General features: G+C 36.5%; 1 protein-coding gene and 3 pseudogenes across 2 annotated transcripts; 3 read left to right on the top strand and 1 right to left on the bottom strand.

Moving 5' to 3' along the window:
• Window positions 1–8,138: 8,138 nt before the first annotated feature.
• Window positions 8,139–18,016, bottom strand: LOC120330792 (long-chain specific acyl-CoA dehydrogenase, mitochondrial pseudogene; annotated as a pseudogene). The gene is made up of 2 exons (XR_013476629.1): window positions 17,887–18,016; window positions 8,139–9,805 (listed from the first exon to the last, which is right to left on the bottom strand). The product of XR_013476629.1 is annotated as a long-chain specific acyl-CoA dehydrogenase, mitochondrial pseudogene (transcript).
• Window positions 13,256–14,966, top strand: LOC120330793 (long-chain specific acyl-CoA dehydrogenase, mitochondrial-like). Its single transcript, XM_039397716.2, has one exon. The coding sequence runs from the start codon at window positions 13,318–13,320 to the stop codon at window positions 14,614–14,616; it is 1,299 nt and encodes a 432-aa protein (XP_039253650.1). The 5' UTR covers window positions 13,256–13,317; the 3' UTR covers window positions 14,617–14,966.
• A 175-nt stretch (window positions 18,017–18,191) lies between the features above and the next one.
• On the top strand, window positions 18,192–20,092 carry LOC120331437 (long-chain specific acyl-CoA dehydrogenase, mitochondrial pseudogene; annotated as a pseudogene).
• Window positions 20,093–22,902: 2,810 nt separating this feature from the next.
• Window positions 22,903–25,313, top strand: LOC120330926 (long-chain specific acyl-CoA dehydrogenase, mitochondrial pseudogene; annotated as a pseudogene).
• The last annotated feature ends 825 nt before the right edge of the window (window positions 25,314–26,138 follow it).

The raw sequence follows: 26,138 nt of genomic DNA, 5'->3' as shown, positions 1-26,138 counted from the left end.
CCAAGTCCGCTGCAGATTCCTTCACCACCCATGCATATGAACATTCGACTAGTCACTGCATGTGAGGTAGTGATTTGACATACGATTAATATGAAATATCTTACTTATTCTCACGCTAGCAAAGCCTTCCTGCTTAATATACCTATCCTGTCCAATTGCCTCAATCCTGTTCAAGTAACAGCCATATAACGCGTGAAGTTAGCGGAATTACGACAGTTGTGGCCTGGTGGCGAGACTTATTTTCCAGTACCGTACTAAGCCCATTAGAGTAATCTGGTGTCGCGGGTTTCATTTTGTGATGATCAATAGACCATAATAGACATTTTTTGAGAATTGGAAATGACATTATCCGTTAATAAAGGTTTACATTTGATGCTAAAGATCTTCGGTTTATCGCAATGTCACAAAATAAACATTCAATTAAGTACATATTGCTGGCATATACTGCACATATTGAATTGTTCATTATTACTGCAATAGCTTGGGTGTTTAGAAAGTATAACAGCCGGAGAAAGTTCAATACATTCAAGAATCTTTTGTTTGATTATTTCTGGCCCTAGCCTCGTTTTTACTAGGTTTATGTTTTAGTATAAGTTTGTTTTTTGTAATTTAATTTTGTGTGTGTGCTGGTTGGCGGGCACATGATATCTCTCGTGTTTCAAAGGTTTAGCTCGCCCTCCAGAATTCTCCATTTTAAATTTTTGTATATTACGGAGTATTCAAATAAACTATGTAGCCTATGTATGTTTATTCGTCTCGTAATAGTGATACATAAATAAATGAACAGTTACCGTATTATTATTTAAGACGGGATGCATGCACAAGACCGTGCCGTACGGTACCGGTACCGTACTGGCCTAAAACACAAATGTGCGTCATGCACCTCTTTTGACATCCCTATCCATCTATTTCAGTATTCGTTATTTTAAAGATCAGTCAGCTGCTTCCCAGTCCAATATGTTCGACAGAAACAACCTATACTAGCTTGATTTAATATTATTGACAAAATAAAATGCTCCTCGCCCACGGCAGTACCGCCGGTACGGTACCGGTATCAAACGCAGACTAACAGTACTAAAGACATAGTACCGGTAAACACCCTAGCAAAGCTGACTGACTTCTTTTTTTTAATGGAGGTACAGGTATCGATCGAAATCAGCTGCCAGTTTGATAGCTGCTTGAATATTGTGAGACAAAACGGTGATTCCCATGACGTGCGGTATCGGTATTTCGACATCAACAATTTTGCGTTGGTGACAATTTGAGCATAGGTAGAATTTTAGAGGTCAAGGGTCAGAGAATTAGCATTGTTGGACACGAAGTGGACATAACGAGCAGTACCGACCGCCGTCGCGTGCGGACGTGGCTACCTCGAGCCGAAGATATGCATTCGAGAAGTGAATCCCAGACTGTGACATCAATAAACAAATAGCAGATTTTTTAATGATGGACTGGAAATGTGCAACATGGGTGCAAAATGGAAGATTTTGTGATGGACGAAATTATGCTCTGCTCAAATATGGAGAAGACCGGATATACAAATGTTAAACCGTAAATATATACTACTACGGTTAAACTGCACGAACTGATATTTGAAAATTCGATTTTTACGATCGATTTTTACATTGGTGTGTTAACGTTTTAGTAGATTTTACTAGATATATGTTTGAGCATGGAACGGAAACATGCATTCGCACCTCCTACTAGGGTTTTTCGGACTGTTTGTCTACATGCCGCATCACACGCACAGCGGATATTTAATTCACTTTTTTGTTTTTGAAAAGATTGCACGCAACCTGATTACCAAGTGAAACGCCTGAGTAATGACTGCCGTCAATATTCATGTTTATTTGTTTGTGTTTGTGACTCGTTTCTTTCTTCTTTGGTAAGTGAACGCGTTTAATACGTTTTAAACCTATTTTATTAGGTTTTGTTCACTTTCCAGATTCTTCGCCTTAATCTTTTGTGTATATATGTTTATTTTGTTTTTGCGAATGAATCGAAATAAAATCTCATCTTATTGGACACGTAGTGGACATAACGATCGTTTCAATATTATGTTGTTGTTGTTGTTCTTGTTCTTTGACACGTTTTTAAAAAGTCGCTTTTCTCTTCGAATACTGGACCAATTGCTTTAAAATTTTCAGTGGTTAAAGATAAAAATTTTCTCCAGAAGGCTATTACTTTTTTTTCGCTATGACGTCATCAAAATTATGTGACTCTACGTGTCCATATATTTGAGCATAGCTCTCTTGTTGGACACGTAGTGGACATAACGATCGTTTCAATATTATGTTGTTCTTGTTCTTTGACACGTTTTAAAAAAGTCGCTTTTCTCTTCGAATACTGGACCAATTAATTTGAAATTTTCAGTGGTGAAAGATTAATTTTTTTGCTAGAAGGCTATTACTTTTATTTATTCCAAAATTTTGCGTGAATTCTATGAAATTTGATATTTCGTTTAAAATTTTGCTGTATTTTATTTTATCCATGGGAACACGGATTTTAGTCAGTGTCGTGACTGGCTGTACGTTTTGATTCTGCAAAATTCTTGCTACTGGAAATTCAGAACTTTTTTGAGGGTACCGGTAGCGTCAAAGGTACCGGTAAGGACTGATTCGCTCTGGTCTAACGTGTCCATATATTTGTGCGTAGCTCTCTTGTCTTATCCTATCGATCGTTTCAATATTATGTTGTTGTTGTTCTTGTTCTTTGACACGTTTTTAAAAAGTCGCTCTTCTCTTCGAATACTGGACCAATTGCTTTGAAATTTTCAGTGGTTGAAGATAAAAAAATTTTCCAGAAGGCTATTACTTTTATTTATTTTAAAATTTCCTGTGGACTTCAAGAGATTCGTTTTTTGTGTTCAAAGAAGTGATCAGAATAAAAAATAGTGACACCTTGTGGCGATTGCGCAAAGGCATATCAACTGAGAAGCGATCGTAATTCTTGCTCCGCTAAGAGTTGTTTATGGGGAATCGATATGTTTGGGGTTACCGGTACCCGCAATGCAGCAATGCAACGGTTTGCGATAACTTCTTAGCTAGTTGACTATTACTACAGCTTCGCTTGGTGACCATATATTTGTTGACTGCGGTATTTACTGTTATCAGTTGGTATTTCAAATTATTTCTCAATAAACTCGAAAGGTTTTTGAGGTTAAGTTAAACTACCGGTACTGTTTCGCTCGGTGTTCAATCAATCAATCAATCAATGTTCACTTTCCATATATTTCAGTATTTGTAGACTGTGGTTCCCGTGTTAAGCGAAAGTGAAACCGGTACCGGTACGATAGCTGGGAAAGCTATGACAGTCCCTGTGGCCTGTACGGCACGTATCGGTACCGTAATTAAGTTTTTGTAATGAGCCAGCATGTCTGCACAGCTGCTATGCCTTTCTAATTTTTCGCTGTTTCGTTACATTTTTTTAGAAACAACATTTGCATAAATACGTATGGTACCGTATGCAGAGGAAGAAACTTCACAAAAATTTCAACATGTGCAGCAGGTTAGTGTACATAAATCAGTAAATACAGAAATATGCAGAGGAAGAGACTTTACAAAAAGGATAAGATTTACATAATTATCCCGATGGAGAGGAAAGCCTATAGAACGGCTTAACCATATTGCGAACCACAGCCTCTTGTCTGGTTACCGGTAATGTACCATTCCAAGTCTGGTATGGCTGTATGGGATTAATTAGTTATTTGTTTTCGGAAGCATGGATTTGATTAGTTTAAGTGGCCAGCATATCAAATGTCTAATAGTGAAATATATTTCATATTTTCGCTATTTTATCTTTTCCCGAGGTCAATCAAAATCCTACACAGTAAAAATACGTCGCAGTTCTACCACTGCATGGCGGCTGCTACCACAAACTAACCGCGCCGTCTCTTGCCGTGATTTTATGGCGGTAGCACCGTTGTATTGAGAAAGTCATGTATCAAGTTTTAGTGTATTATGCAGAATTATATCTACATAAACCTGAAACCTAACCCCAAATCCATCAAAACTGCATCCATAAGAAAAATGTTCCAACTTACCCAAGTTTGTCGCCACCAGAAGCAGTCTTACTATTATAGCCTACGTATTTTTCTGAGGGTAATCTCATCAAGTTTACAATGTGCTCTTCTCCTATAATGATGCAGTTCCAGTACACGTCTAAAAGCTGGAGCAAATGAAACTATTTCTGCTATCACATATGCTTGCCAGTCGCCAGCTGGTAAGGATAGCATAAGGACAGGGCTCCTTAACACCAGAAATGCTATTGAAATATGCTTTGCTCTATCGTTATCCAAATGCATGGGCTGAAAGTTAATTAAAAATGTTTTTTATGTGATTCATGTGTGGAATCATGTCCTGAAAAAGGGCATACAAAAATTTGTTAAGCAGTAAATAATATTTCATTTACGGTATATGGGAACACGTTTAAAGACAAACTATAAGTCATTTTGTCATCTGTTTTTTATATTGCTGTGATTGTTCAGCTTTATCAAATATAAATTGATCGATACTCACCTATTTTGAAAATCAAATTGTTGCAATTTGCAGATGTGAGAATGAAATATATGCTGTTTCTGCAGCCGCTTAGACAGATGTTCAAGCAGAGTTGTAAACACTGCCTCGATTTTATAGTTTTGCGTGGTATTTGTCAATTTTTAGTTGTTTCCAAAAAACAGTTTGGGATAGGATTTACATATTTATCCCGAGGAAGAGGAAAGACGGCTTAACCATATGGCGAACCACGACTCACTATATTCTACTAGGATCGAGGTATGGATTGAAATAAATGGTTGAGCACGGGCGATTCATCATTTGTCTGGATCGGTACGTTACGGCTGTACGGTATGGGGCAGGCGCAGAGAGTGTTTCAGTAGTCTATATTCTACGAGACTATCCGTATCTCCCATTCTTTCATGAGTGATTGTATGGCTACCGGTACGGTCAGACGCAAAGCGACTATAACCGATTACCGGTATTTGGTAAGACGGTACGGTACCGGCATCGCGAGTGTCCAGACAACTGGGTAGTTAAGCAGCATTCTCCAATTAAATTACCTTATACACGTAAAAACAAATTTTCCGAATTTTCGTATTCAATTCTATATTCTCTTATCATTATTATGAATATATTACTTCTTGTTGAACTTGTAGCATGGAGAATTTATTGAACATTTTCATATTGAATATTGCTCAAGAAAATCAGTAGTGAGTTTGAAACCCAGGGAACACATTTGTGCGCGTTGGATTATGCCTGACAACGTTGGTCCCAAGCAGAAGCAAATTTTCTAAAAATAAAAACGCGTGACAACGATGGGCCACGAGGCGGACCATCGTTGTCAACCTTTTTATTCTCTTTGTATTCATTTTTTTTTTCTAATTTTTTTTGTTTTTTAATTTTTTTTGTTTTTTAATTTTTTTTTGTTTTTTTTTTCGTTTTTATTAATTTTTTTTTAATTTTTTTTTTTTTTTAATTTTTTTTCTAATTATTTTTATGTTTTTTTACAACAATTTTTTTTATTTTCATTTTTTTATTTTCAATTTTACGCGTGACAACGATGGGCCACCATAATAAAGGTACTGGTAAGTCACCGCATATGATTTTTGGGGAATCGTTTTGCGTGTCCATATATTTGAGCATTGCTCTCTTGTTTTTCATTTTTTTTAAACTGTTTCATATAGATGTCAGCTTGACTGTATTGTGTTGAATGTAGATTCTGGTGCTGCCATTCAGTTAATCATTTTTACTTATGAACCCTTCAACCCGCCGAAGTGGAAATGATAGCAACCGAAAAACAACTTTCAATGGAAAAAGACATTTGTGTGGCTCACTGGATGGCTCTACATCATCATCAGTGTTGTGCCAAGGGCTTAAAATCAGACAAATCATGGGGCCTTTGTACTTGGTAAATTTGTTGGCTTTTTCTGCCTTTTTTAGATCGTTGGGATCTGGCAACCTCGGGAGACACCCGTTGTACTTTACGGATTAGGGAGTTGCTGTGCGACTATAGATTTTATTGTTGATGGGCTTTCCTACTTTCTGGTTATGCCGTACATTACCAAATGATTCTCAGATAGGAATTATATAATTGGAACGATATTAGGTTTATTCGTTATTATTTATATTATATTAACATTTTCTATATACTTGTATTGCTCATAGTGCAGCTAATGTTGTCACATACATATCGCATTACCAACACAACAAAAATTGGTGTTTTGGGCAAGTTTGTTTCAATCAAAAGGGCGTTCCCTCACTATACCGCAAAAAAGAACAGATAAGAAAGTTGACAACAAACACTGTTTCTCTAGTACAGTAGTAGCTATATTCGTCCATTCGTTTCAAGAAAATGCTGTAATCAGTTTACACAACTATAGAAAAAATATGCTATGGAAAGTAAATATTATAGAGCGTTTAGGCCAAGAACTGAGCCTTAAAAGTTATCCAAGTTTAAGCAAGTTCGAAGTCTCTAGCTACCAAAAGCGAGAGGTACGCTTCATACGACCCTCGAAAGTTGAAACCACTGATCTATGGAATCAGACTAAACTACAATTTATGGGCCTCGCTCAAATTTTCTGTTAGGATCTGCCAGGTTAACTTGTGTCGAAAACTCGTCGAAAGGTTGTAAGCAAATGCCCTTGGACCTGCATAACGACCCAGTGCTCTCTTTGTTTTAAAACGGTTGTCAAAATGGCGATGAGACCACCGATTAGCAGCCCAACTAACTTGCGATGAACTGTAATATTGGAGTTAACGGGAAAGCAATTATCAAATATATGGAAACGAAAGTCACGCATCGGATTCTGCTAAAAGGGCGACCGATAAGCAATATAGAATTAACATTTTTCTAATTTAATAAATAACAACACCTGCATTTTTTGTGAAATGCCAGATCCCATACAAATTTCAAAAAATACAGCCTTCTACTTCTTCTATTTTTAAGTACTAAAAAAATTGAAATCGATTAGTGCGGTAGTTGGGGGAAATTAAAATATTTATTTCCATCATGCAAAAATAATATACGCAATAAAGCACATACGGAATAAAATACAAAACGGAAAACATTAACTCTTAGCAGTTGGATACGGGTCGTGAAAAACTTAGCGGGTCATCTATTCAGCGATACCTTGTTGCCGAATTACAGCAGCAAAAGACACATAAATAAATTTTAATAAATTGATTTAAAAATACACAATCATATAACGTGTCTAGCACCCAAGATTGCCATTTAGTAGTTAATTCTATGTTGTAAGCAGTTGATAAAAGATTACTGGATTAATAAACATATGTAAAATGGAGTACCGATATTGCATTCTGCGAAGCTAATATATATGATAAATAGTCAGAATATGACAAAACGAAGCATAAACAGTAAATGAAATACAACTTTCTACTGAATTGAAAAAATAAAAGAGGTTACATTCAGACAGTAGAAGAACATTGGTGGGTATAGGAAATATACATTAGAAACAAGATCAGGCACTGCACAAAGAAGTAGGCAATCTTCGGACTACTGACAACTATAAGCATCTAAGTACAGTTTTCAATGACTCTTTGTTAGAATTAAAATCCTTATGCGTATATTTCGAAACCCTTATTACAAAAACCTGCAAAAATGTTTACGTCATGCCTACTAGAAAATATTGTGGTACGAAACTACACGAGACCCGGTTCTTTAACAACAATAGTTACTAAAAACAACAACAACGTAAAAATTTAGCAAAACCACCCATATGTCTACTTCTTGCCCAATAAATATTTTCGACTTCGAGCTTTCTTATATATTTGGGGCTGAAGTATTTGATTATGTTAGGTTTGCATATTTTGAAGTAAAGACAACAAATATATACTATCTTTCAACTTGACATTTTTGCACAAGTGATTATTTTACTATTTTTAATATATTATTTTTTAATACTTAACCGGTTTGTTAGTAATTCAGGGGATTTTATATTATTGCAAATTCTCAAAAAATTGACGTTTTGACTTTATACATCGAAATTTTTGTGACTTTTCATGTCGGCGTAAAACCCACTTATATATAAAATTATTATATTACAGTATTTGGACGAACCCGATGCGTTGGATGACTCTGAGAGCCCCGCGCACCACTTCAAGACAAGAAAAAATTACACAAGATATATTGATAACATCTTCGTGTCACGTTCGTGGACAAAATGGTTCTCAAAAATGTTACATGATACTAATCAAAAGTAAGCATTCAACAAATTAAATTTATGTGGGCGGCTAGGATCGGAAAGTTAACGATTTCCTATACACAAAAAGCACACAATATAAAGCATTGTCGAGATGAATACGATATTAGGTAGTAGAATCGATCAATTAATTGATCCTCAATCTAGCTTAAAAATACCTTTTGAGGAATGTTTTGCTAATGAAGTGAAACAACACATTACATTTTATATAAATGATTTTCTAAGCAATTGATTTTAAACAAAAATTAGCGCGGGTCCTATTCTTCCACAATCTGCCTGCTGATTAATTCCTTCATAATTTCGTTGCTGCCTCCGTAAATAGGATGTACACGAACGTCAACATAAGTTTTCGCCAGAGGGTATTCCCACATATAGCCAGCTCCTCCAAACATTTGTACAAAATCGTACGCTTGAAAATTAACTTTTTCGGATGCCCAATACTTTGCCATTGATGCCGTTGAATTATCCAGTTTTCCGACATTGTGAAGCTCATTGCATTGGTCGACAAAAGCTCGTGTTGCAGCGATTTCGGTCTTGAGTTCGGCCAGTTTATGCTGAATGGTTTGTAAATCCGCGATTCGCCGACCGAATGCTTTTCTTTGTTTGACATATTCTCTTGTTTCTTCGAACATAAATTCGCTGGCTGCTATGGACACATTTGCTATAAGCAATCTCTCTTGGGGAAGCTCACGCATCAAAGTCTGAAAACCTTTATTCAATCCTGCCTCTCCTCCCAATACGGCATCAAATGGAACTCTGCAATCTTCAAAAAATAATTCACACGTATCTTGTCCTTTCAATCCTAATTTTTTGAGTATTCTTCCCTTCTTGAAACCTGGCGAATTTTTGTCCACGATAAACAGAGTTAGTCCATGTGCCGCAGATTTTGCGTTTGTATCAGTCAAGGCAGCTACGATTACAACATCGGATAGATATCCGTTTGTGATGAATGTTTTACTTCCATTTATAACCCATTCATCACCATCTCTTTTGGCGGTAGTTCGAATACCTTGAAGATCACTTCCAGCATTGGGCTCAGTCATCGCAATAGCACCAATATTTCTTCCAGCTGTCAAGTCAGGCATATATTTTGAAATTTGCTCTTTTGTGCCATATTTCGCTATATATGGCATCATAATATCAGAGTGCAACAAATATCCAGGACCAGTAGAATTGCAATAACACTGCTCTTCTTGAACTATCACGCTGGACAGCCAGTCTCCTCCCAGTCCGCCTTTGTCTTCAGGAATACTGACAGCTAGCAAACCGGCTTCACCAGCCTTGGTCCAACATTCACGATCTACTTGACCTGCTTCTTCCCATTTTACCGTATTTGGGACCACGTGTTCATTAAAAAATCTCCGCACGGATTCTCTAAATATATCGTGTTCACTGCTGAATATCCTTCGTGTTCCAATATCGGTGAGTTTGCCAGATTGATAGGGTTCTCGTCGAAAGTGTTCTTTTTCGTTCATCAATTTTGTTGTAAACAAAGTACGCAGGCATGTTTGCCAACGATGTGCGATTATGCTCTTTCCGATACTTGCCGCAAGCATGTTCCTTATCGTATATTTAGCAATACAAATATATCTGTAACAAGTTATATCTAAGTTAATAATTTGACGTGGTTGAGCGGTAGAAACAAACTTTGAATACGTTAGAGTGCATATAATGCTTTAGAAAAGACTGTAAATAACATTAGGTAAAGAGTTTATAGTGGATCTTATTCCATATTATACTTTTGCAATAAACTGGCCTTTGATTTGATATATACTGCTTCGTTTTCGTCTTCGTATCCCTAATTAAGCATTGCTCTCTTGTACACTCAGAACATGTCTGAGAGAATGAGATTCTATTATCACAAACAAAGTCAACACTATAATAAATTTGATTTGAAACAGACATTATTCCAGTAATAATTGGTTGCCAATTATTTGTGAGAGTCAATATGGTAGACCAGTTAGGTCATCGAAGCTACTGACCCATGTATGTATGCTGTATACAAGTAATTATTCAGATCTAGCATCAGCGATAAAATTGGATAAATAAAAAAGGAAATGACAAATACCTATCAACATACTTACCCATCAAGATCGATAAGTAATTAAATATATACGTGTGATGATATATAACAGGGGTTGGCAACCTACTACCCGCGGTGTAATATAATCCGGCCCGCGACGCTTCATTGAATTATAGTAACATAACAGCTAACAGAATTTATTGTGAGGCACGTGTGGACTAAATTTTATATATTATAAACAAGTATAAAATTAACAATTACTAGTTTAATGAGCCTATAATTTAATTATAATTAGACAAATGGCAACAAAACGCAGAAAAGTTGATGCTGAGTGCGAAGGGTTCAATGGCGCCGAAAATATTTGAAAAAAATGCAATGAAAAAATAAATCTATATATATTCTATTCGAGAGATGTATCACTACTTGATTTTTATTATAAAAACGTCAATGACTTGCAACCTTTAATTTTGGCCCGCGAGCGACAAAAGGTTGTCGACCCCTGGTGTAGAAGGTAAGTCTGCAGAAGGTGAAATACATCAAGTATCACACAAACTGATGTTGCTTAGTGTGTAGGACCATAAAAAAATACTCCACGAAAAGTAGCACGCTCCGTGTGATGTATTTATTTCTGTTGAGAATATAGCTTTTAAAATGATGTAAACACGACAACGCTTAACACGATGTACCAATAATCGCCTCGCATGGCATGTGCCAAACAATGGGATCCAATTTAATTGTGTTTTTGTAGAGTATGCCGAGATATTAAAAAATCGCCAATACACTACCCAAGCATTTTGATTTCATGTTAAGGTGAAATTAGTGGTCAACAATAATTTACAGGATTGCTAGTGATTCAAAAACGTTGCAATTAAGTCCTTTTCGGATAATTGTGGAAAATTTTAGCGACATGAAATTTTTACATGATAGTACAATTATCAAAATTTACTTGAAGTCTGGAAAATACACAGAATATAATATAAAGGTGTCCCATAGTGAAATAATGTACCAACTGAATCTGAAAAATACTATTCTGATCTATTCTACAGGAAAAAAATTTATTGTCCAAGTACTCAAATTGACTCTCTATCTATAAATATTAATATATAAACCATGATAAGAATTAACCCAACACACCTAGCTATATTTACAACTGTCCAATAAGCTTTGAATGTGTATTCTATAATTATTTATTTAATATAATTATTCAACATGACCTCAATGCCATCAAATTTTTTTGATTCACTTGATTCAAGTTATTCATCATTTGAAGATGTCGATAAATTGAATGTTATTAACACGGATGAAAAGTACAGTGGAAGTTATGGTAGTGATTCTATTGAATCACGACCAGAACCTAGCCATAGCCAGTCCGCTCTATCACAATCACCTCGACCCATCATTTTTTATTTATTATTTGATATTATTTGAACTTTAATGTTCCATGTATTGTATATATACTAGTTAATGATGTTTTGTGAAAAAATAAATTTCTCTCAACTCATTATACTTGATATATACCACATTTCAGAACTTGTTTTTGAACACTAAACAACAAAAACGCCAAACCAAAAATTTCCGCGATCAAAATCTCGATATGAATTTTTATAGCTCATATTGATATTGAGTCACAAATTTTTGCACGAAAAATGACGTTTTATTTTCTTTCTAGAAGTTTACGCCATACTTTTGCTTATGAACAAATTTATAATAAATCGTGTTGGCTCCATAGTGCAACCATGCGGCTGTTTCGTCAGCTTCAAATTCTTATCACTCGACCTTTGGCCAAACCTTTGGCCATCTCCAGGCTCCATTCTGTCGTTTGTGCATCGTGTGGCAGCCTATGCACGATAATTCTTCCATATGACTGGACTAAGGTGTTTGCAATTAATAGGTGCTGTACTATGGAGATCAGAAAGAAATATTTTTCCAACTGTCTAGAAACGGTACTATACATGCATTTGCACTTAACTACAAGCAGAAAAATGAAAAATCAGGCACTTGCGAAATACGGTACCGTACCGGTATGACACGTCTCCGACTCCATCAGTCTGTCAGTCACAAACGGTGTTGTATTTTACAAAAATCTTGTAAATTCAATCATACAAAGTGTGTATATTTTAATTTTTCACTTTAAAGTATTCAGATACATTGTAAAATAGGTTTTGACCAAGTGCCTGAAATTTTACAAGTGCCTGATATCTATATTTTGTAATCAATGTTGCCACATTTTACTATTGAAAAATCAATTATACCCAAATAAATTTGAAATAATATTGTTTTATTGCAATATAGGGATGCAAAAGTTTATTTAAAGTCTAATTTTTTTGTCAAGTCAATTGAAAACCGCGGTGACGTATGGTAAAAATATTAGAGTGCCTGAATTCTCATGTGCCTGGTTTTAGAGAGACCCGATCCAGAATCATGAAGACGTTGTCAAATTTGTATAACGTTGATTAAGCGAAGTAAGTGAGCGAACGTGTACTACCTTATTTCGTTTTTCAATACCTTCCCGCCTAAAATCTGTACCGGTACGCTTTAAACTTTACTTGAGGTTTTGTTTGCTTTCCCGATTCGATGATCAGTCTTATTTATTTTGTTTTTATCGATAATTTTAGCTCTATTGCTGATTATGGAGTCGAAGTAGACTTATACTTATATAAAAGTTCAATTTTTATATCTAAAACCCTTGCGGTATGTCTGTATGTCGAAATTTGATTGCCTCTGCCGTAAAACTGCATTTGGGCTGTTGTTTCTAGGTCATATTACTGTATTAAACGACATTTATGGCACTGGAGCCATTGTGATTTCAAACCCAGAAACCAGCCTTTCTAGTAATTATCTCCTGTCTGCAGACATACTGCAGTATTGTGCAAGTATACCCTAATACAGTAATATGTAGTGGTTACTTTCAACACAAAAGTTTATTTTGTGCATACAGTTGAGTCTGAGTATTAAATCACTCATTCTTAGTGCAGGAGTGCTAGTGAGTCTAACAGAAGAATAGTTTTATCAAATATTTCTAACACTTGCAGTTATAAAATTAGTTCATTACATATTCATAATTATTTTCACACAAAACATGGCACAACTTCTCAAATTATGGAAACCATTGCTGCGTTATCCAAAACATCAAACAGTACGACTTTTATCTACCACGAAGGCATATTCATCTGATATAATGAGACCAGAACCGTGTCAGAGTGGGCGAATGACAGATATTGGACTCAGAAGAATTTTTGAAAGTGAACACGATATGTTCAGAGAATCTGCTCGTCGTTTTTTTCAGGAACAAGTTGCTCCATTTCATGAGAAGTGGGAGGAAGCTGGAGAAGTTAGTCGTGAATGCTGGGAGAAAGCGGGTGAAGCTGGATTACTCGGAGTTGCAATCCCTGCCGAGAAAGGAGGCATAGGTGGAGACTGGCTGTCAGCAGCTATTGTTCATGAGGAGCAGGCATATACGAACTGTTCCGGTCCTGGATTTGCTCTACATTCTGATATAGTGATGCCCTACATCGTAAATTATGGCACAAAAGAACAAATAGAAAAGTATATTCCAGAAATGACAGCAGGAAAGAAGATTGGGGCTATTGCAATGACAGAACCTGGAGCTGGCAGTGATTTACAGGGTGTTCGTACAAATGCAAAAAGAGATGGTGATGATTGGATTATAAATGGAAGCAAGACGTTCATCACAAATGGATGGCATTCAGATGTTGTCATTGTAGTTGCAATCACTGACAGGGATGCAAAATCTGCAGCTCATGGAATCAGTTTATTTCTTGTTGACGGTGATGCTCCAGGCTTCAAAAAGGGTAAAAAGTTAAAAAAAATTGGCTTGAAAGCACAAGATACTGCTGAACTATTTTTTGAAGATTGTCGAGTGCCATCCAGTGCTATTTTAGGTGGAGAAGCAGGAATAAACAAAGGTTTTTATATGCTAATGCAAGAACTGCCACAGGAACGTTTACTCATCGCAAACCTGTGCATGGGAGCTTGTGAATTCATGTTTGAGGAGACTAGAGATTATGTGAAGCAAAGAAAAGCTTTCGGTCGCCGAATCGCAGATCTTCAAACTATTCAACACAAATTAGCTGAATTGAAAACAGAAATTGCGGTTGCACGTGCCTTCACTGATAGATGTAATGAATTGCACAATGTAGGGAAACTAGATTCTTCAACAGCTTCCATGGCAAAGTACTGGGTCACTGATCTAAATAACACTGCTGCATATAGGTTCCTTCAAATGTTTGGTGGCTGGGGCTTCATGTGGGAATACCCTATTGCCAAAGCTTATGTTGATGCACGAGTACAAACAATCTATGGTGGAAGCAATGAAATTATGAAAGAGCTTATTGCGAGGCAAATAGTGAAGGACTAAAGAGACTACTGTACAATATATTGCATTTAAATGAGTATTAGTCAAGATAATTTTTGTTTAAACAAAAAAGTGGTTCCTCCAACTTTGTGTTTTTGACATATATTTATTATTAATATTATTTTTCAAAATTGGATTAAATTTTTTTTGTAATCATTCACTATTATTGCATACACTATACACATTTCTACTTTGTTCTACAATGCGATACCTTTATCATAATATACACATGAAACTTAAAACATGATACCTTGCACAAATGTGACCTTAGGCCTGATATAATTTCTATTATTTTTGTTGACCTCATCTGTTTCTATGGAAGTTTCATATTAACAAAGAGTTCCATACTGGTACAGTCTTGTTTGCGTGAATGTGGAAAGGTCTCAGCACCAATGTAATTTTGAATACTAGGTGATATTTTCGTTATTGCTATTTATTCATCGGAAGTGTTTTCGACCCTGAATAGGGTTTAAAAAATGTGTAGGTTCAGAACTGGAACCTTGTGGCGAGTCAAATCAGTTTTAAACAGCACTCCATGTTCAATATTTAATTGTTAAGAACATAACAATCAAGTAAATCGTTTTTTATTAGCCGTTCGGGAAAAGCACAATGAAATGGGCAGTGTTTTATACGAAGAAGTTGGCATAAGTAACCGTGCAAAAAAACATAATTTCCTCCTGAATGATTATGCAAAACACAAACGCAGAAGTTTTCCTCATTTTGACAGACTTGAGGAGAATTAGTGACTTCCCTACCATGATTAAGATTGCCGCCGACATTTGTTGAAATATAATGACTAGGGCTGGGCATTTCGAATCGAATAGTAAATAATTCGAATCGGTTCAAAGCAAAATTTCGAATCGCCGCCATCTTGTTTTTTTCTTTCCGACAATGGTCGAGGTAAATTTCTCAATTTTTTTTATTGAAGCCATATTTTTTTCAACGCAATTGACATATAACTCTTTTCTGTAGTGAGTTATTGATGAAAACGTGTTTTTTTTTTGTGTGTGAACGCTCAGTATTCTGCCTGAGTGATGTATTCTATGTTTTCAGTAATTTATGTGTCTGGAAGACCTAATATAATAAGGAAGTTACATACAATTTTATATCACCTAAGTATTCGAGATTCGATTCGAAAAAAATATTCGATTCGATTCTGAAATCATCAGGTATTCGAAAGTGCCCAGCCCGAATAACGACACAGTGCTGTTAAAATGTTGTGCCTAATGAATCATCCAGATGTTGCGCTTATTTACAGTTAAATACCGTTGTCGCAAAGTCGTGTTGCTCTCTTTCCTTTCGGTAACTGCTGCTATACCTATAAGTATACTGTTTACAGTTTTGTATGTCGTGGTGTTCTTATGTTTGCACCCATGGACATATGCAGTAAATTACAATCGCACCCATGGATATTTTCACCATAGAAGTTTGCACTCATTTATATTTGCACCACAGTCATTTTTACTCGCGAATAATCTTGATTATTATCCGTACTTGGCATTGTTGCGTCATATTGACGTCTATGATACTGTTGGCGTGCTTTTAGGATAGGATGGCGAACCACGGCCTCTCGTCCGGTTCCTAACACTTTGCACAGCGCCACACTGCCGAGCCTTGTTCGAGGTTTTGCGGGTGTGGCGTGAAAATGTTCTGAGTGGCTGAAACTGCAGGATTATACGTGCGTGGAAATATCCATGGGTTCAAATGCACGTAAGTGCAAATAGCCGTTGGTTCCATTGTACGTGGGTGCAAACGTCCCGGATGCAGTTTACGGGTACAATGTATGTGGGTACGAAGATAATGGGACAACGCTTTACGCTACACATCTTCGGAATATTCTACGTCTCTTGTAAAATGGATATGGTCCTTCTAAAAGACGAAAGTCATTTTAAATAGATTGTGCCATTCTTAAAAAATAATGTTTCTTTCCAAATGACCGCTATAAAGAAGACCATGGCTAATCTGAAAATGCTAAGGCTATTCCCCATTCCAAGGCCATGCCTATGCTACACCCTTTCTGAAATGGGCATGGCTTTTCTAAAACACCTATATATATGCTTTTATGAACATGATATCTCTACATAAAAGGGGTTATATGCAGTAGTGGGATTCAGCCGCTTCGCACCAGTTCTATAGAACCGTCTCACGGAAATTTATGAAATCAGCGAACCGGTCAGCATTACTGAAAAAACATGACTTTTTGTAACAGTACCGGCTGAAACATATGATTTTTGTGATAGAACCGGCTGACGAAAAATTTGAATCCCACCACTGGTTATATATATGCCTTGTTTTGTACGGTATAAACCTATGCCTGTTTTAAAAAACACGCCCCTTGAAAAAAGGCGATGTTCCTACTAACACAACAAGGTTGTGTCCTTCTGAAAATGCTACCCTCCTTTTGAATGACTAATTATTTTAAAAAGATTTCGATATAATTAGGGCTATCCCTTTTTTAAATATGCTCTTCCAACGAAGTTCCATTTTTACCACCGCTACAAAAACTCTTTATTGGACCCCCTCTTTGAAATTGAACGAATGGGAGAAATTGACTTACTGTAGTAACGAAAAAGGATCATACTCGACAGTTATCTCTACTCAATTAAGACACAGTCAGCCTAAAAAAGTTGTTGTCATTATACGCGCGAAGTGTGTCCATAGTCACCTAGTGCGACAAGAATGGAAATATTATGCGTCTCAGACACGGGAGCCCAGTTTACACATCTACCAATGGTACGCCTCGTTAACATACCAAAGCGTGGAATCAAAGCGGTGCCCGCCAAAACAAATTCCAATTGCGCTATAGTTCAGACGATTATTTCCGCTTTTCATGTAGTAAATTCCGAGAAATGGAATATCCAGTCAAATATTTCACTTCTTTATCTCAACTTCATCTATTTGCAAGTTTCTAGGAGTATCATACTAGAAGGGATTGTACATCGTTGGAACCTTTTCAATATCTATATCATTTCAATGTTGTATAATTCGTATACAACTTTTCCTCTCTATCAGGCGTTTAGAGATGTATATACATATTTGGTGTATTTTTTATATCCGTATTTTTTTGTGTGAGAGTTTTCATTCTGAATAAGACGAGTACATTGCTACAAGTTTTATTTATTCTGCCTGCGTGGTATTATATATTTTTACTGCAAAGAAATTCATGAACTTTGTACTTGTCTGCCACTTTTGCATGCTATGCGCAAAAACAATAACTTTTCACTTAGGTGATACGTAGTAATTTCCCAACTTGTAAGGCCATGTACGACTTACCATTATGTTCCTTTTCCGTAATTCTTCCCGTCAAGTTTATGACATATCCACCGAGAGCAACCAACCGTTTTTCAACAGTCGATCTTTTAAATAAAGAAAATCAATAAATAATTTGAAACTTTCTGTACTCGACCTTAACGAATGAATAATACCTGACTTTGCCATCTGACAAATATCACAACCCAGGAGAATTTATAATTTCGCAACTTTATTTACTTTATTTCGCAACCTGTTTATTCAGTGTTTTATATCTTTCTCTGTCATACGGTCGATACTTATGCCAAAAACAGCGATTGGTACACAGTATGTATAAACATAATATCCCCAAAAATAGAGCCTGTACGTATCAGTGATTTGTTTATAAGTTTACTAATTTATTATTAATAAGTTATCGCTAGTTGGGAAAATAAGAATTAAGACGAGACAGTGTAATATTTGCAACTGTTTTTTTAAAGTGTGCTCTGTTGAATTGCGCTGGTTGTTAGGTAAAGATTAACAGATTGCGCTTATCATTGTTTAAACTCTCGTTTTGTGATGTTTGAGCATTCGCAAACATTCGGTAGGCGATTTTATTACGCAACGTTCTATATAATCGAGCTATTGATGAAACATTCTTCGGCGACTCATTGTGGTAATGGCCCGTGTGTTGTCCAAAAATATTCTCGGAACGCAACGATGCATATCAACAAGGATTTTCGCCAGGTTTGCTTCAACAAATCATAGACTAGAGCCATGTCAAAGTGATAAACTGACAGACATTGGTACAAGAAGAATCTTTCAGACCGAGCATGACATATTCCGTGGAACTGTACGCAAGTTTTTCCGGGAGCACATTATTCCATATCATGAAAAATGGGAAGAAGATGGAGAGGTCGACCGAGAATGTTGGATAAAAGCGGGGGAAGCTGGAATACTTAATGTAAATATTCCTGCGGAAAAAGGGGGAATTGGAGGAGATTGGCTATCAGCTGCAATTGTACAAGAAGAACAATATTATGCAAATTGCTCCGGCCCAGGATACATGTTGCATTCAGATATCGCCGTGCCATACTTCTCGAATCATGGCACATTGGAACAAATTGAGAAATACATACCCGATATGACAGCAGGAAGGAAGATTTGCGCAATTGGAATGACTGAGCCAGGGGCAGGGAGTGATCTTCAAGGAATTAGAACTAACGCAAGAAGAGATGGTGGTGACTGGATCATAAACGGTAGTAAAACATTTATAACTAACGGATTCCAAGCGGATGTCATCCTCGTAGTAGCAATAACAAACAAAGAAGCTAAGTCGAATGCACATGGAATAAGTTTGTTTATTATAGAGAGGGATTCTCCCGGATTTGTGAGGGGACAAAAATTGAAAAAGATGGGATTCAAAGCTCAGGATACAGCGGAATTGTTTTTTGAAGATTGCCGAGTACCCGCGAGTGCCCTTTTAGGAGGTGAAGCTGGATTGAATAAGGGTTTCTATATAATGATGCAGGAGTTGCCTCAAGAAAGATTAGGCGTTGCTAATTTTTCCATTGCTTTGTGTGAATTTATGTTTGAAGCCACTAGAGATTATGTAAAGCAGAGGAAGGCATTCGGAAGACGCATCGCAGACTTGCAAACAATTCAGCATAGTTTGGCGGAATTGAAAACCGAAATAAGTGTCGTTCGCGCATTTATTGACCAATGCAACGAATTGCATAATATGAGAAAACTGGACACATCGACTGCATCCATGGCAAAATATCGTGCTTCTCATCTCGCCAATACGTCAGCTTACAGATTTTTACAAATGTTCGGTGGAGCCGGGTACATGTGGGAATATCCCATGGCTAAAGCATATGTAGATGCTCGTTTACAGGCAATATACGCAGGAAGCAATGAGATAATGAAAGAGTTGATCGCGAGACAAATTATACAAGACTGAATTAAACTTCCTTGATTGTCGAAAACAAATCATGAAAAATATATAAACAGTTGTGCAGTACATGTGGGCTGTCAATTTTTGTAAACTGGGGAATTAAAATAAACTATGTATGCTTGAATGTAAATACTTTGTGCGCATCCTATTTACTAAGTAATTTTTATCTCGATTCACTTATCAGTGTGGATGAATCAACCTTACTTGAGTGCTTGATAGTTATTTGAAGACTGATATTCATGACAGCTGATTGATACAAATATCGTGAATTATATGCTTGATTCAACACTGATATCAAAATAATATATATGTAGCCTAACTTCAGTTATGTTGCTGTAATTTTCATAGGATTGCAAGCTTTGTATTTTTGTAAGAACGGAATTTTGCGCAAATGCAGTCACGAAAACAGTATTTCTGCGAGGCTGGTTTTACCCAGGATTTTAGCTTCAAGAAAATGTTTTTTCACAAATGATCCAATCGCTGGAGCCAGAGTTAAAATGGCACACAATAGTGATAAATTTGAATGTATGCCGCGTTAACATTCGGGCCAAATCTTCATTTTCGAAAACGTTAATTCTTCCAAAATTATTTCCGTTCAAATATTTGATTGCGCCAAAATATATTTCCGCAAAAATTAAGATCGTATGCGGTATTTTTAATTTCGAAAAGTGTTTAGCCTCTGTTTTCTTAGTTAATTTTAGTTCCTCTTCGCGTAGATTCACGAAGATTAAAACAATATTGTATTCCAAAACAGAAATATATAGGCATAGAAAACTCAAACAGACAGGCATTTAAGAGCTGAAGTTTAATATAATGAACCTACCGGTACTCACAGTTGGGTAAGGAACTTTCAATTCATGGGCAATCCTATAATGTGAGATAAGAGAACGACGGGAAATTCACTAAAAAGCGAGAAAATGCGGGAACTACGGATTCGATGGGAACAACGGGAAATTTCACTAAAAAGCGAGAACATTATTATGCAACAATACAGTGTTTCATGCTGAACATTACTACCTGTCTGTCGATCTCATCCGGGTCATCTTGAACTCGTATATGTCAATTTTATCAATTCATATTCATTTGATAATATGTTTTTCAGTCACACTGTTGGTAACAACATAGTCCACCGGTCATCAACCGGTACACCTCGAACTGATCAATTGTGGTATGATATAAAAGATAAGATATCCTGTCGAATAATGTGTAGTTTTCGGGATAAGAGAAACGTTTGTATCCCATCACACGTAGGATTTCAACCTTCATTACTATATCCAAAAATAAATTTGTTTGTGGCCTATCAGTGAATGCTCATGAGGGCCATGCTCACGGAGTGAAACGCTTAAAATGACAAAAATCAATTTGAAGGTCAACGAATTATTCATAACACCAGACATAAAACAATGGAGATTCGTGAGGGAACATTATTGACATCAATGACTTACATGCAAAGAGAAATTTTGTACTCGCTTGGTAAAATGTCATAGACTGAAAATGATAAAAATAAGGACAAAACGAATTTTTTCCAACAATTTCCGAAAAATCATATCCTAAACGAAGCTGGAATTGAAGAACGGCTGACATATCAGTAGGCTACATATATCGAAGGATCATTCATACGTCAGGTCTCAACGTAAATTAAAATACACGGAGCGGACCTGTGGATCATTCTTACTAATATTATGTTGTTGTTGTTAGAATTCCTTTTATTCCTGTTGTTATGAAAACAATCTATTTTCTCTTTAATTACTGATCAATTGCTTGGAAATTTTCAGTGGTTAAAAATTGCTGTTGCTGCCAGACGGCTATAACTTTCATTTATTTCAGAAATTTCTGCGAACTCCATGGAATCCTTTTTTTTGTGTCTGTTGACGTCACTAAAATTAACAAGAGAGCTGTGCTCAAATATATGGACACGTCACAGCATGTCGCTATTTTTTATTCTGACACAGAAAAATCGAATCTCTTGAAGTCCACAGAAATTTTCGAAATAAGTAAAAGTAATACCCTTCTGGCAAAAAAATCAATCTTTAACCACTGAATATTTCAGAGCAATTGGTCCAGTATTCGAAGAGAAAAGCGATTTCATCATGACGAGAGAGAAGAATAATAACAACAACAACATAATATTGAAACGATCGTTATGTACACTGACGTGTCCAATAATTGCGCACCTTGTGACGATTTGCGAACGTTGAGTGCTGCTGGTCACTCGAAGTCAGGAAGACTACGATAGCGACGCGGCGGTGTGGCTAATCGGGCTAAGCTTTAGTAATACGGTTGCCACCGCACTTCTGATTACTCTGCGTGAGTTCGCGGGTTGGATAGTTATGTGCGAGAGGATTGCTGGACTCCTCGCCGCCGAGAGGCGATGGTTAAGCCGCTTTCCTCTCCTCCGGGATATGTATGTAAAATCCTATCTTCACATATCCTATACACATATGAATCATTTTGTTATTATTTTGTACTTGTTCTTGTTTATTTATTTTTTTCATTTAATGATGCGATGATATTATTTGAAGATATGTGTATTTGTACTAAACCCATGCAGCGTTCGTCAATTTCAACTCCCAATAAAACTAGTAGACTATTGAAAATATGAACACCAAACGCTATGAATATCTTTAAAAACCCAATACGGGACAAACGTTTTTTCGTAATACCCCACCTCCAAGGCCTTGTTTGGGAGCTACTTCCCTACACAACACTGCAAGAGAGAGGGATTCTCCGACATTTGAAAATGATAAAACATTGCGCTTATTTGATCGCATTCAGTTTTGAGCTGCCAGTACACGATAGATAAAATATCAACATTCGAAGTTAAGGATATTTTTGATATTATTCCGATAAACTATTGTTCTACAGCCTTTGAGTAACACGTAAAGTATGGTCAAGAAGACCTTAGCAATATATGGTGCACATCCACCAGTCAAAATATATGGATTATATGATCACACAAATTTTTGCCAGGCTCTATAATATATGATATATATCATCTCTATCGTTATTATTATAGACAGGGCGATAAAGAAATACAGTAAAAATAAACTGAAACATTTTCCAGTGTGATTAATGGAGTATTCGAATATTTCATCAGAATTCATATGGATTTAAATTCTCGTAACCGGCAAATGGGCTCGACCTCAAACAAAATATATTTCATACAAGACTCGTTGTTTGCCGATACGGTACGCCGCGTTATTACTACAAATACCCATTGTAGGGTATCACATTGATAGACGAGTATCTAGATACATTGGCGTAAATGCGTGATCAATCATTAACAATATTTTAGCAGATGTACTCTCATAAAACTCAGTTGACTTCTTTACAAACAGCTAATAATAATACAGTAAGTCTTGTAGTTGAGGAGGTTTACCGATTTGGCAATGATTAGAATGTCTGCAAACGCATCAGTTTCAACTTTGATAATGACAAGATAGTTTTTTGTAGTTGTAAACCAAAGTAGTCATTATTCCTTATTTAATATTGTTATAAAGAATCGTAAAATATTGCTTGTTATAAAGAATCGTAAAATTGACGTCATACGTTTAAATTACTCTCGTTCCAGTGTAATTCTCACATTACCTTTGTTCTAGTGAAAGCTAACTCGCTAAACTCGTCCACTCGTTCAACACAAAAGTACGCGAAATGCTTCAATATTATTATCGGGATAACCGGAGGTTACGTCCGACGTCTCAAGTTAAATGCCGCCCGTGAGATGCTTGAGAGAATCAGGCCGGAGGGATATATATAATTTTTTTTTTACCCATTGTGTTTGAGTTGAGGTATATATATATATTTCTTTTACTCTCATTTTCGCAACGCAAAGCGTCATGTTTTATAGAATATTTAAACCTTTTTCTATAAATCAACTCTTCTATGACTAAGGTGTTAGCATCTGTAAGACCGATTTTGTTTTTGGTCCAAACGGTCAAAACCTCCCGATGTGTTGGTATAAGAACGATATCCTCGGAATTTCGACCAGAACCATGCCAAAGTGAAAAGTTGACTGATATTGGAACACGAAGAATATTTCAGAGTGAGCATGATATATTTCGATCAACTGTGCGAAAATTTTTTCAAGACCACGTTGTTCCGTTTCATTCTCAATGGGAAGAAGATGGAGAAATAGATCGAGAATGCTGGATTAAAGCTGGTGAGGCAGGTATATTGGGCGTGAGCACTCCTTTGGAAAAAGGCGGCTTAGGCGGGGACTGGCTTTCTGCGGCCATCATACAAGAGGAGCAATATTATTGTAACTGCCCGGGTCCTGGTTTTGGAATGCATTCGGAAATTGCAATGCCGTACATTGCCAATCATGGCACTCCTGAACAAATTCAAAAATATATACCCGATATGACTGCAGGGAGAAAAATAGGTGCAGTTGCCATGACCGAACCCAGTGCTGGGAGTGATCTACAAGGCATAAAAACAACAGCGACCAAAGACGACAAAGGATGGATTCTCAATGGTAGTAAAACTTTTATCACAAATGGGATACAATCAGATATTATTGTTGTGGTTGCATTGACGAATAAAAAAGCTAAATCGGCAGCTCATGGACTAAGTTTGGTTCTGGTTGACCGAGATACTCCAGGATTCACCCGAGGTAAAAAACTTAAAAAAATGGGATTCAAAGCACAAGACACGGCTGAACTGTTTTTTGATGATTGTAGACTTCCAGAAGACGCGATTCTAGGAGGGGAATCGGGATTAAATAAAGGGTTTTTCATGTTGATGCAGGAGTTACCGCAAGAACGACTAGGAATCGCAAATTTTTCTATGTCCGCATGTGAGTTTATGTTTGAAGAAACGAGAGAATATGTCAAACAACGAAAGGCCTTTGGGAATCGCATTGCAGATTTGCAAACAATTCAACACAACTTGGCGGAATTGAAAACTGAAATTAGTGTTGCACGGGCATTCATAGATCGTTGTAACGAGCTCCACAATGTCGGGAAGTTGGATTCTTCTACTGCGTCAATGGCAAAGTATTGGGCAACTGATCTGAATAACAAATCAGCGTACAGATTCCAGCAAATGTTTGGTGGTGCCGGATACATGTGGGAATATCCGATCGCAAGAGCCTACGTCGACGCGCGCCTACAATCGATATATGGAGGAAGTAATGAAATTATGAAAGAACTAATTGCAAGACAAATTGTAAAAGACTGATGATTGAATACAGACAGTACTTATCTGCCTCATTTTTATTAATCGTGAAAAAATGAACCATTATATATTATTAGTTGAAAGAGGGCAAGACCTTATCTGATTTAACTAACAACAAACCAGATTCAAATATATGTCTGGAACTAAGTTTCCAAAATATTTGTCTTGACACGATCCTGATACAAACAGTTTGCTAGAGGCCTAAATCGCCGTCTCTTTACAGTTGTGATGCCGATCTTTTAATAATTATATATATGATAAGTTATACATCTGTACTTTTCTTCAATCCAATAAATATTATATATCCCTGAATTAAAATATTTTCCGGAATACTTTTCATGGCTAGCAAGAAAGCAGCGTTTGGAACACGCTCAATGCAATATCAGGCTGCTTTCCAAACGACGAAAAATCGACGCAGCTCATCGTGGTGTAAATTTCCAATCAGAGCCCTGCATGTTTTCTTGAACTTAAAATTTACAGGTTTCCAAAACTACAAGAGCGATCGCACTCATGAGTGCAAAGAACGTTAATTTCTTCAAACTTAGTCCGCGTCATGCATAAATAATTTTTATACATAAAGATGAGTTGCTTGTTCTTGTGTATGTATACATGAAAATACCCCGAAAACAAATAAAACGTCTGGCATGAAAGCGGATGTCAATAGACATGTGATAACTCATTCGTCAGAAACGCCCAAGTATCAGTATCAGTAATTTATTTTTTCCACCATTTGAAAATACGCAAGGTACATATACAGAATAAAATAAAAGAAGAATGGCATTTCAGGGTGGAAGGAAACGCTGAAAAACCAGTACTGGTTATCGAGCAGCGACACCCTAGGTGGGGTCTAACACAGCATGACGAAATAACATGAAATAGAAAGCTTAAAATGAATATGAATGAAAAAGCAAAATAATCACACTAAATAAAATTGTATATTGGAAACGTCCAAGTATCCAGCAAATTTTCGGGAAATCCAGAGTCTCTCGTTAATATGAAAATAGTCTAAACTAAAAAAGGCAATCACACTTCTGCATATGTACTCGGCACTCTTTTAATAGTAGATTACTTATAGCAATGATTTACCATTATACACACAGCACAAAAATACAGGTATTACATAATTACACTGAGACTAAATACTCAAAAGGAGACTTCCACAAAC

The sequence above is a fragment of the Styela clava genome, chromosome 6, assembly GCF_964204865.1.
Source record: "Styela clava chromosome 6, kaStyClav1.hap1.2, whole genome shotgun sequence".
In the NCBI taxonomy this organism is placed as follows: domain Eukaryota; kingdom Metazoa; phylum Chordata; class Ascidiacea; order Stolidobranchia; family Styelidae; genus Styela; species Styela clava.
This window is presented reverse-complemented; position numbering and strand designations above follow the sequence as displayed.